Source organism: Thalassophryne amazonica, chromosome 2 (assembly GCF_902500255.1).
Source record: "Thalassophryne amazonica chromosome 2, fThaAma1.1, whole genome shotgun sequence".
Classification (NCBI taxonomy): domain Eukaryota; kingdom Metazoa; phylum Chordata; class Actinopteri; order Batrachoidiformes; family Batrachoididae; genus Thalassophryne; species Thalassophryne amazonica.
In genome coordinates this window covers 100,977,377-100,990,240 of record NC_047104.1, presented here as the reverse complement: position 1 = coordinate 100,990,240, position 12,864 = coordinate 100,977,377, and the positions used below count along the sequence as shown (strand labels likewise).

At 48.6% G+C, this 12,864-nt stretch overlaps 1 protein-coding gene across 4 annotated transcripts in view; it reads right to left on the bottom strand.

The window, feature by feature from the left end:
• mical2a (microtubule associated monooxygenase, calponin and LIM domain containing 2a) overlaps positions 1-12,864 on the bottom strand; it is a 124,648-nt gene that overhangs the window by 39,925 nt on the left and 71,859 nt on the right. For all 4 annotated transcript variants that reach the window (XM_034190702.1, XM_034190685.1, XM_034190695.1 and 1 more), the window contains exons 8-10: positions 11,599-11,856; positions 7,806-7,921; positions 1,450-1,576 (exon numbers count right to left, since the gene is read on the bottom strand). In XM_034190702.1, the coding sequence (XP_034046593.1) occupies positions 1,450-1,576; positions 7,806-7,921; positions 11,599-11,856 (501 nt within the window). The remainder of the gene's footprint in view (positions 1-1,449; positions 1,577-7,805; positions 7,922-11,598; positions 11,857-12,864) is intronic.

Genomic DNA, 12,864 nt, shown 5'->3' with positions numbered 1-12,864 from the left:
TTATTGATTTATTATTATTTCATTATTATTTACAGGGCTGTGCCTTGTGGCTATAGCCTGGGGTATTTCCACAGCCTCTTTTCACATAATAACAGCATAATAGCAGTCCACAACCATCCTGAGGGCCTTGTTCACAAACGTGTCAACATTTCAGCCATGTGAGTGGTGCTCGATATTTGTGAGAGTTGTGTGTGGCATTTGAGTGACACTTTTTGGCAATTTTGACAATTTTTGGCTCTATTTTCACTGCCAGGCCATGTGACAATTGGCCCACATTCAGGTGACATGTGTTAAAGTATCTTTAGTCACGATTTAGTGAGATTCCAACCAAAATATTGCCAGGAGCTTGTGTGTTTTGTTGTGATTTTGTGTCTCCAACAACTCCCAATAGTCCCACAAAAGTGAGACACTACTCTTAGCAAAGGCAACTGGCTGTCACCTTTGTTCACTGGTGACAAATCAACTCTAACAGCCAAGATATCAGTGACTGCAGTCAGAGAATATGCTGAAACAAAGAATCCCAAGGTCTGACCTTCATGATATGCTTGTTGACAGAGGTGATATCTGACACCTTTGGAAAGAGCAACTGAAACTCCTTCAGAATATTGACCACTGGAGTGACCACACCAAAAACAGGTGTATCCACCCACCAAGATCTGGAGACTTTCAGGTCTGCAGACCTCAAAGAGCACAGGCGCTGTAATGCGGAGCTTTCCAAGCTACCCTGACATAACCAGAAGATGGTCATCTTTCTTGGTGTCCAGTTGCATAAGGTGCCTTACTGAATGATGCCTTTGTGCTGTCAAGTTGTCAAGTTTTATTTTTTAAATGATGTTTTTAACTTGCTTGTAAATTAATTAGTTTGCTAAATGCAGTTAATTTTGTTTACCCAGATGAACAAATATTTCACTCATATCTATCTATCTATCTATCTATCTATCTATCTATCTATCTATCTATCTATCTATCTATCTATCTATCTATCTATCTATCTATCTATCTATCTATCTATCTATAATGGCATGGCCTTACTTATACATAGTAATTGTATTCTTCAGAATGTTCAACAAGGTGCAAGGCCAAAACGAGCGACATGGCCTTGAGTTTTTATAGCATGCTACTTTATGCAAAAATGGTTTAGCAGGAGCAATTTTTAAAAAGCCTCAATATTTTCCCACATCAATGTCAATCTGCAATAATAGACCAAAAATGTGATTCAACATGAGCAGGATGATATGCAGATAGTAATACATAAGTGTTTACTCTCTGTTGTCTATAATCCACAAAACAAGTCAAAAGAAACATTCATTTTAAATAGGCTTCTGAAAACACTGAATATGCACGTGACACAAATCTGTTTCTGCAACATTTCAGTGAGTGCAGCAACAATTCTTAACACACAGACAGACGCTGATACATGTTAAAATCTGTCTCATGTTTGCTTTTCACCTGGTTTGGTCTGACGCAAGTGGAGTTGAGGTTGGGATATCGAGTCCCAGGGTCTATGGTGTACTGCTCAAAGTTTTTGGCAATGTTTTCTGGTGTTGTCTGTGGCAGTAGTCTGTAAATACTCTCCCTGTGAACACAGATAAGAGTCTTACTGTAGCAGCAATTAGGTTGTAGTTTGCACACTGAGACTGTGAATGAAACACAACCCAAATCAGAAAAAGATGGTATGATATGATGATTAACAAATGAAATAAATGTAACCTCACAAAACATGAAATTTCTTGCGTTCATTTTGTCTGCAATGACATACTGTAGAAGTCAAATTGAATGTTATTAGGATCCCTTCATTTATTTTTTTGGTTGATTGTTTGTTTTTGTTTACATTTTCCATATCATCCCAACTTTTTTTAATTTGGGGTTATAGGATTCAAAGATATGAACATGCCGTGTCTCAATAACACTGTTGTGTGGGCCGCTGAAGAGGAGGTACTGCTGGCCCACCACCACCAGAGGGCGCCCTGCCTGGAGTGCGGGCTCCAGGCACCAGAGGGCGCTGCCGCATCATGGGAGTAGCCTGGGTGACAGCTGTCACCCATCACCAGACACAGCTGTTCTACTCAGCACCGAGGTATATCAGGAGGACGGCGTCTCCACCTCAGTGCCGAGATCTCGCCTAAGACCAAGGTAGTATTCTCTGCAGTTATACATTGCATCATCAGCTAAGACTGTTAAAACCTTTTTCAGGACTGGTGACTACTGACAACCTCATTCTTTGGATAAGTACTCACCTTCCTGCTATACTTTGCCAAGAGGTGGAGGCGGCTTCTCCCCTCTCTGTTACTGGGTGCGTTCATCCACTCCTGTGTGTTGTTGCTCTCTCCTGCCAGCAGTACCGGATCCGACGAGCGGAGGCAGTGGCCACCTGGGAATTCGGGACTTGGCGGTTCCAGTATTTCCAGGGTTCGGTGGCAGAGGAGATCTGGGTGGTTCCGGTTCGACTGAGACAGACGTCTCCTACCTTCGAGCCTGCCCACACGACACCAGCGGATTCGACCCCAAATTGTGTTTGTTGTATTACTCGTGCTTGTTTCAGTAGTAAATCTTGTTATTTACTCTCTCCATTGTCCGTTCATTGCGCCCCCTGTTGTGGGTCTGTGTTCCTACACTTTCACAACAGGATATCTCGGCCAGCGTCATGGATCCCGAGGGGCGTCAACCGGCTGTTGAACGGCCAATGGAAGACCAAGGCGCGGCGGAGGCTTCGGGAGGGGTAATCGGTGAGTTGCAGCGGATCCTCACCGCTTTCACCTCTCGGATCGACTTAATGACCGAGCAGCACGTTCTCCTAAACCGCAGGGTGGAGGCTCTCGCCGCACAAGTGGAGGCGCGCCCTTCGGGCGCCGCTGCGGCTCTCCCTCCCGAGGACCCTGCGTGCGAAAGTAGCGTTCCACTGGTCGTTCAACGGTCCCTCCCTCCGTCCCCAGAAGCATACATAAGCCCTCCAGAACCGTACGGAGGCTGTGTGGAGACGTGCGCGGACTTTCTTATGCAGTGTTCGCTCGTCTTCACTCAGCGTCCCGTGATGTACGCGACTGATGCTAGCAAAGTAGCTTATGTGATAAATCTGCTTCGCGGGGAGGCACGCGCTTGGGCTACAGCGCTCTGGGAGCAGAACTCACGGCTCCTTCATACATACGATGGGTTTGTACGGGAGCTCAGAACGGTGTTCGATCATCCCAACAGAGGAGAGTCCGCTTCAACCGCACTACTGTCCATACGACAGGGACGTCGGAGCGCAGCTGCCTATGCAGTCGCCTTCCGCATCGCGGCGGCGAGATCCGGCTGGAATAGCACTGCCCTCCGCGCTGCCTTTGTAAACGGACTGTCTCTGGTCCTAAAAGAGCACCTGGTGGCTAAGGACGAACCGCGGGATTTAGATGGGCTCATCGATCTAGTCATACGACTCAACAACCGGTTAGAAGAACGCCGTCGGGAACGAGGCGAAGGGCGTGGCCAGGCACGCGTCGTCCCTCTCCCTTCCGGGTCCGATCGAGCTCCGCCCTCCCCACGCTCCTCTGTTCCTGCGCTCCGTGCGCCTATGGCTCCCCCTGCTGACGAAGCTATGGACACGAGCAGGGCAACATTTAGGGCACCTGGAGCACAAAGGAGGCGGGCCCACGGAGCTTGTTATGTTTGTGGCTCGAGTGAGCATATGGCAAACGACTGCCCCGAGCGGTTAAACTCCAACGCCCGCCCCTAGAGACTGGGCCAGGGGTGGGCCAAAACATTCACGTGGGACACACCCACATTGCTACACGACTCCCAGTCACGATCCTTTATGAGGATTCAACCCTGAAGGCCCCAGCACTGGTGGACACGGGCTCTGAGGGGAATCTGCTTGACAGTAGATGGGCCAGGGAGATAGGGCTCCCTCTGGTGGCTCTTACCTCGCCTGTGCAGGTTCGGGCGCTAGATGGCTCCCTACTCCCACCAATCACACATAAGACACCTCCAGTAACTCTGGTGGTGTCAGGTAACCACCGGGAGGTGATCGAGTTCTTCGTGACTCAGGCCACCTCCCGTGTGGTTTTAGGGTTTCCATGGATGCTAAAGCACAATCCCCGGATTGATTGGCCGTCCGGGGTAGTGGTTCAGTGGAGCGAAACCTGCCATCGGGAGTGTCTAGGTTCCTCGGTTCCTCCCGGCTCCCAAGCTAAGGAGGAGGTCCGAGTCCCGCCCAATCTGAAGGCGGTGCCAGCGGAGTACCATGACCTCGCTGATGTGTTCAGCAAGGATCTGGCTCTCACGCTTCCTCCTCACCGCCCGTACGATTGTGCCATTGATTTGGTTCCAGGCAGTGAGTTTCCGTCCAGTAGGCTGTACAACCTCTCACGGCCGGAGCGTGAATCAATGGAGACCTACATCCGGGACTCATTAGCTGCCGGGTTGATCCGGAATTCCACCTCTCCAATGGGTGCTGGTTTCTTTTTTGTGGGTAAAAAGGATGGCGGGCTTCGTCCATGCATTGACTATAGGGGGTTGAACGAAATCACGGTTCGCAATCGATACCCGTTGCCCCTGTTGGATTCGGTGTTCACCCCCTTGCATGGAGCCAATATCTTCACCAAACTTGATCTTAGGAATGCCTATCATTTGGTTCGGATCCGGAAGGGAGACGAATGGAAGACGGCATTTAACACCCCGTTGGGCCATTTTGAGTACCTGGTCATGCCGTTCGGTCTCACTAACGCTCCCGCGACCTTCCAAGCGTTGGTAAACGATGTCCTGCGGGACTTCCTGCACCGGTTCGTCTTCGTGTATCTGGACGATATACTCATCTTTTCCCCGGATCCTGAGACTCATGTCCGGCATGTCCGTCAGGTCCTGCAGCGGTTGTTGGAGAACCGCCTGTTTGTGAAGGGCGAGAAGTGTGAGTTCCACCGCACTTCTTTGTCCTTCCTGGGGTTTATCATCTCCTCTAACTCCATCGCCCCGGACCCGGCCAAGGTTGCGGCGGTGAGAGATTGGCCCCAACCTACAAGCCGTAGGAAGCTGCAACAGTTCCTCGGTTTTGCTAATTTTTATAGGAGGTTCATTAAGGGCTACAGTCAGGTAGTTAGCCCCCTGACAGCCCTGACCTCTCCAAAAGTTCCCTTCACCTGGTCGGACCGGTGCGAGGCCGCGTTCAAGGAGTTGAAACGGCGCTTCTCGTCTGCACCAGTTCTGGTGCAGCCCGATCCTAGCCGCCAGTTAGTGGTTGAAGTGGATGCCTCGGACTCAGGGATAGGAGCGGTGCTCTCCCAGAGCGGGAAGACCGATAAGGTCCTTCACCCGTGTGCCTATTTTTCTCGCAGGTTGACCCCCGCTGAACGGAATTATGACGTTGGCAATCGGGAACTCCTTGCTGTGAAAGAGGCCCTCGAAGAGTGGAGACATCTGTTGGAGGGAACAGCCGTGCCATTCACGGTTTTCACTGACCATCGGAACCTGGAGTACATCAGAACCGCCAAGCGTCTGGACCCCAGGCAAGCCCGCTGGTCACTGTTCTTTGGCCGTTTTGACTTCCGGATTACCTACCGTCCCGGGACCAAGAATCAGAGATCGGATGCATTGTCCCGGGTGCACGAAGATGAGGTCAAAATGGAACCGTCGGATCCCCCGGATCCCATCATCCCGGAGTCCGCTATCGTGGCCGCCCTCACCTGGGACGTGGAGAAGACCGTCCGGGAGGCCCTGACCCGTGTCCCGGACCCCGGAAACGGACCAAAAAACAGACTATACGTCCCACCAGAGGCTAGAGCTGCAGTCCTGGACTTCTGTCACGGTTCTAAGCTCTCCTGTCACCCAGGGGTGCGAAGGACCGTGGCAGTCGTCCGGCAACGCTTCTGGTGGGCATCCCTGGAGACCGACGTCCGGGACTACGTCCAGGCCTGTACCACCTGCGCCAGGGGCAAGGCCGACCATAGGAAGACCTCAGGGCAGCTACAGCCATTGCCCGTGCCTCATCGCCCCTGGTCCCACATCGGCCTGGACTTCGTCACGGGTCTCCCGCCGTCCCAGGGAAACACCGTCGTCTTCACGATAGTGGACCGTTTCTCCAAGGCGGCCCACTTCGTGGCCCTCCCGAAGCTCCCTACGGCCCAGGAGACAGCGGACCTCCTGGTCCACCACGTCGTCCGTCTGCATGGCATACCATCAGACGTCGTCTCCGATCGCGGTCCCCAGTTCACCTCACATGTCTGGAGGAGCTTCTGCCGGGAACTGGGGGCCACGGTCAGCCTCTCGTCTGGGTACCACCCCCAGACCAACGGGCAGGCAGAGCGGGCGAATCAAGAACTGGAGCAGACACTTCGCTGTGTGACAGCCGCGCACCCGACGGCCTGGAGTACCCACCTGGCCTGGATCGAGTACGCCCACAACAGCCAAGTGTCATCAGCCACCGGCCTCTCCCCGTTTGAGGTGTGCTTGGGGTATCAGCCCCCCTTGTTTCCGGTGGTTGAGGGAGAGGTCGGTGTGCCCTCGGTCCAGGCCCACCTACGGAAGTGCCGTCGGGTGTGGCGGGCCGCCCGCTCTGCCTTGTTGCAGGCCCGGACGAGGGCGAAGAAACATGCAGACCGGCGGCGAGCCCCGGCCCCCAAGTATCGTCCTGGGCAGGAGGTCTGGTTGTCCACGAAGGACATTCCCCTACAGGTTGATTCTCCAAAACTGCAAGAACGGTACATCGGACCTTATAAGATCCTCAAGGTCATCAACCCCGCCGGAAGCTGGAGCCTCACTGCGGATCCATCCAGTCTTCCATGTTTCCCGGATCAAGCCTCTTCACACCTCACCCCTCTGCACCCCGGGTCCGGCGCCGCCTCCTGCCCGGATCATCGACGGAGCACCGGCTTGGACTGTCCGCCGGCTCCTTGACGTCCGTCGGATGGGCCGGGGTTTTCAGTATCTGGTGGACTGGGAGGGGTACGGCCCCGAGGAGCGCTCCTGGGTGAAGAAGGGCTTCATCCTGGACCCGGCCCTCCTGGCCGACTTCTACCGACGCCATCCGGACAAGCCCGGTCGTGCGCCAGGAGGCGCCCGTTGAGGGGGGGGTCCTGTTGTGTGGGCCGCTGAAGAGGAGGTACTGCTGGCCCACCACCACCAGAGGGCGCCCTGCCTGGAGTGCGGGCTCCAGGCACCAGAGGGCGCTGCCGCATCATGGGAGTAGCCTGGGTGACAGCTGTCACCCATCACCAGACACAGCTGTTCTACTCAGCACCGAGGTATATCAGGAGGACGGCGTCTCCACCTCAGTGCCGAGATATCGCCTAAGACCAAGGTAGTATTCTCTGCAGTTATACATTGCATCATCAGCTAAGACTGTTAAAACCTTTTTCAGGACTGGTGACTACTGACAACCTCATTCTTTGGATAAGTACTCACCTTCCTGCTATACTTTGCCAAGAGGTGGAGGCGGCTTCTCCCCTCTCTGTTACTGGGTGCGTTCATCCACTCCTGTGTGTTGTTGCTCTCTCCTGCCAGCAGTACCGGATCCGACGAGCGGAGGCAGTGGCCACCTGGGAATTCGGGACTTGGCGGTTCCAGTATTTCCAGGGTTCGGTGGCAGAGGAGATCTGGGTGGTTCCGGTTCGACTGAGACAGACGTCTCCTACCTTCGAGCCTGCCCACACGACACCAGCGGATTCGACCCCAAATTGTGTTTGTTGTATTACTCGTGCTTGTTTCAGTAGTAAATCTTGTTATTTACTCTCTCCATTGTCCGTTCATTGCGCCCCCTGTTGTGGGTCCGTGTTCCTACACTTTCACAACAAACACACAGATATGTATGTGCTAACAGCTGTCTGTGTGGGTCTGTGTACCTCTCTGCCAGCACTTCCAGAACTGTGCAGCCCTGCGCCCAGCTCTTTATCATCCAAGCTGTGTCAAAAGCAGCCAGGAAACCTCTGGCACATCCCGTCCCCATGGGCCAGAAGGGCTGCACATGAACACAAAGCATGCATTTTTTAAGGACCTTTGGACTACACTTCGGCCGACAACACTGAAAATTATAAACCTGGCACTAACCTCAGGGTCTGTTCCCCTAAAGTTTTAAATCTGCAGTAATCAAACCTATTCTTACAAAACCTAACTTTGGTCCAGATTCATTGAAAAACTACAGATCGATATTGAATCTATCCTTTTGCTCAAAAATTCTTAAAAAGTAGTGTCACAGCAGCTTGTGCATTATCTTGCCAAAACTAACCTCTTTGGGCCGCTGTAGTCCATGTTTAGGATGCACCACTCCACGGAGACAGTACTTAATGAAGTGGTGAATGGTCTTCTGCTTGTAATGGACTTGGATACCACCACAGTGCTGCTATTGTTAGAGCTTAGTGCTACATTTGATATGGTCAGCCATTTCATATTATTGGATAGGCTTGAGAATTATTTTGGAATTACTGCTCTCATGGTTGACATTTTACATATCTAGTTAATCTCACTGCATCTTATATAACAACGTCACTTCAGATCTTGATCCAGTAAAATATGGGGTACCACAGGGGTCCATATTAGTCCCTCTGCTATTCTCTCTCTATTGAGCACTTCTTGGTCAGATATTGCAACACTATGGCATTACTTTTCATTGCTATACTGATGACACTAAGCTGTACCTGCCAATAAATGCATCTAATCTCACATACACTACTAGGACTTCAGAGGATTGTCTGGTTTCAGTGAAAAATGGAATGTCGTGCAACTGCTTACTTTAAAATTTTGACAAGCCTGAGATGATGGTCATTGGTCCTTTAAGAAACAGGCAACAGTTTGACCAGCTAATGTTAACTTTGGACTCATGTGTTGTTCATCACAGAGATAAAGTGAAAAATGTTGGCGTGAAGTTGATCCTACACTATCCTTTGACCTCCACAGACATAACTAAGAATGCTTTCTATCACCTTCGTAATACTGCATAGATTCGATGTGTTCTGTCAGCGACTGATGCAGAGACATTGATTCATGCCTTTATGTCTTTTAGACTGGATTAGTCTAACATCCTATTTTCTGACTGATCTTAATAAACCTTATGTGCTGGCTGCTGTTCTATAGTCACAGGAGGCAGGATTACTGTGTCTTTCAAAGGTTAAAAAGAAGTCAGCAGGCCACAGAGCTTTCTCTTACAGTGCAGCTGTCTTGGCTGCCTGCCGAGATAAAAACAGCCTGCTTCTCTGAAGTCATTCAAATCAAGACTAAAGGCCTGCCTATTTTCCCTTTCATTTGACTAAGATATTAGTGTTGTACTGAACTCTTTTTCCTCTCCATCTTAATTTTGTTATTAATAATTTGTGCCAGACTCTGTCTCATGGTATGTCAATTCTGGGACTCTTAGTGAAGCACAGGGGTAGCCACAGCGACCACATTGCTATCCTGTTTGTCTGTTATTTTCCTGCTCAGAAATAGTGTTCTAAGAATTGTGAGCTGTGGCTGATTAATTGTGTTCTCTTTCTCTGTTGTCAGACTCATCGCTCATGGCCGTGGTGGAGTGGAGCACCGTACTAGTGGTCCCCTGTCTGAGCATGCAGATTGATACATGCAGGAGGAAGCTCTCCACCACGTGTGGTGAATTTTGTACTATAATAGCTTATGGACTTATAGTCACTTCTTTGTTTGTTTTTGTTTTGCATGTTTGACAATTCTTTGTTGTATTAAATTGAACTTTCTTATTGTTAATATGGCCAAAGCAGCGGGTCACCCCTCTGAGTGTGGTCTGCATAAGGTTTCTTCCTCAAAAAACGCCTGAGGGAGTTTTTCCTTACCACTGCTGCCTATATGCTTCTCAGGGGAGTTGGTAAGGTTTAATTTACCCTTGTGAAGCAAAGGGGGGAGTTATGTTGTGATTTGGTGCTGTACAAATGAATTTAATTGAATTGGGTATATGTGTATAGCAGGTGGCATCCACACTGAAGCAAAGGAAATAACATACAAAGAAAGCAAATCAGGTTAGCAGGGCTTAGATAATGTTAGACATACTGCATATGGTCATGACCTTTTTAAGTCAGCATCACCTCCACTAAGGACATTATTCTTTTATTGTCATTTGCTTGTCCATCTTATCTTGCCTATTCATTTTTGCATTCTGGACATCTTTCTTTTAAATAATGGGAACAATCACTTTACACATATTTTAAGCAGGAAAATATATGCTTGTTGTGGTGAGACAAAAGCAGATATGGTTACTGGCAACAGCAATAAAATCAGCAATCAAATCTTCTGCTAAACAACTATCAAATTGCAGATAAGAACTGGAAAAAATATTAAATTGGATGGAAAAAATTGAAATGACAGGCTTCAGGGCCTGTATCAATCAATCAATCAATCAATTTTATTTATATAGCGCCAAATCACAACAAACAGTTGCCCCAAGGCGCTTTATATTGTAAGGCAAGGCCATACAATAATTACGTAAAAACCCCAACGGTCAAAACGACCCCCTGTGAGCAAGCACTTGGCGACAGTGGGAAGGAAAAACTCCCTTTTAACAGGAAGAAACCTCCAGCAGAACCAGGCTCAGGGAGGGGCAGTCTTCTTCGGGGACTGGTTGGGGCTGAGGGAGAGAACCAGGAAAAAGACATGCTGTGGAGGGGAGCAGAGATCAATCACTAATGATTAAATGCAGAGTGGTGCATACAGAGCAAAAAGAGAAAGAAACACTCAGTGCATCATGGGAACCCCCCAGCAGTCTAAGTCTATAGCAGCATAACTAAGGGATGGTTCAGGGTCACCTGATCCAGCCCTAACTATAAGCTTTAGCAAAAAGGAAAGTTTTAAGCCTAATCTTAAAAGTAGAGAGGGTGTCTGTCTCCCTGATCTGAATTGGGAGCTGGTTCCACAGGAGAGGAGCCTGAAAGCTGAAGGCTCTGCCTCCCATTCTACTCTTAAAAACCCTAGGAACTACAAGTAAGCCTGCAGTATGAGAGCGAAGCGCTCTATTGGGGTGATATGGTACTATGAGGTCCCTACGATAAGATGGGACCTGATTATTCATAAGTATAGTACTTCCCTTCTTCCAGACGTGATGCCATTGGGAAGCAAGCATGTGATCCTTTATCTTGGAATTGCATAGTCACAAAATGTCATTTTGTTCTGGACAAATTTTATATATTTCTATATTGTCTCCCATTGATTTCCATATCATTTTTCTTCAACTCATTTAAGGGCCAATAAACAGAGAACTAATGGACCTTAGAAGATGCGTGTACTCTCTGAGCTCCAGTTTGAATTTATTTTACACAACAGATTTTGGGGCTCACATTTCAAAGTGTGAGACTTAACAATTTTGCAGCAAGATGCTGACAATTCTACACATTGTCCTGACAATTTGTAACCAGTGCTGAACCCCCCCCCCCCCCCACCCCCACCCCCCAAAAAACCCAGCTGTATCCTGCTGCAATGACCACAGTAAAATCATCAGCAAGCACGAGTGTGACAACAGTGAGAAGGTGGAGCAGCTCGGAGATGGGTACTCAAACAACAATCATCATCATTGTCGAGATCTCCTCCCACCCCTCTTGTGTAGCTTTCTTCCCCAGCAGGATCGGCACCAGAGCCCCCGTGTGTCACAGATTGTTTAAAGGCTCCTCTAGACCCTGCTGAACTTAACTTTCATCTTCTCACCTCTAGTAAACTATCTCCAACCAGTGCCACCAGCAGCTGGTGTCCAAATCTGTCCCTGGCCAGTGCAGCGTTCTCAGAGGCGCACATGTTGGTGAAGTCAAACATGGCCACATCCGGCTGCCCACAGTGGTTCATGGCAAAATCCAGTGTGGGAAGTTGGTAGTTGGTGCCAAAGCCTGCAGCCTCACGGGCGTAGCACAGGAGAGCTTCCTGGTTAACATTTTCACTGCTCAGCAACATCTCTGTATCGATGTAATCCTGTTAAATAAAAGTGTATCAATCAAGAGAGATTCAAAAAAATAACTCTTCGTGAGATTGTTTTCTTCACTGGATTCCATACAATGACTTGGTCATACCAAATAATTTAAAGATGTATCTTTGGGCTGTGATGTTTTTGATTTGTTTTTAAATAAACTATAATGATTCAAATGGTTCATTCGAAATTACTACAGAAAACAAGTCTGAATCAAAGACCTATTTCTCATTTATTTTTCTCTAATCCTGCACACAAAGGTAAACCAAATACTGCTGAAAAAAATGGGTGAATTGAAATGACTATTGTATATAAAACTAGAAGCACTCGGAGAGTGCAAACCTCCGCCAAGGCCATAGGGTCACTGACGTCACATGGAATGCCCTTTGGCAAAGAGACTTATTCCACGTTGTTTCACGCATCTACCGTCATGTTTCAGATTCAGTGATTAAACCCCTCAGCAAATGTATTTATAAAGAGAAACTGCATGAACTACACAAGTTTTTTTATTTTCTAATAACAAGTTTATTCAATGAGGAGAAACAAATGCTAAATTATTGTTGTGTCATAACTTAATTTTTGTAATTATTTGTACACAATAACAGTGCCATTATTTGCTTTGCAGCCACTTTGAATAGTAAATTTCCTATTACAAGTTGAGATACTATACTGATTGTATTAGCTTGTTCAAGAGATCTGTATTCTTAGTATTCAGGTCAGGTCTGGGTGCATGTGTTGGTGCCACATATTGCCACATTCACCACACTATGGAAACACTCTGGTTGCAACCACCCAGTTAGAGCACTGGTTCACCTCCACCTCTAAAGATCAGCCCTCTGTCTGTCACAGCCACATGATACGTAAGTATCACCATGACTTTTTAACGAATAGTGGGTCAGCATGTTACAATGGATAAACAAGCCTGCAGATAACTCCTTTATGAAGATTGAGAATGGGATTGGTACCCCTCTCAAAGCTCAACACCGTGAAAGAAGATCTCGTTTCTCCACCCC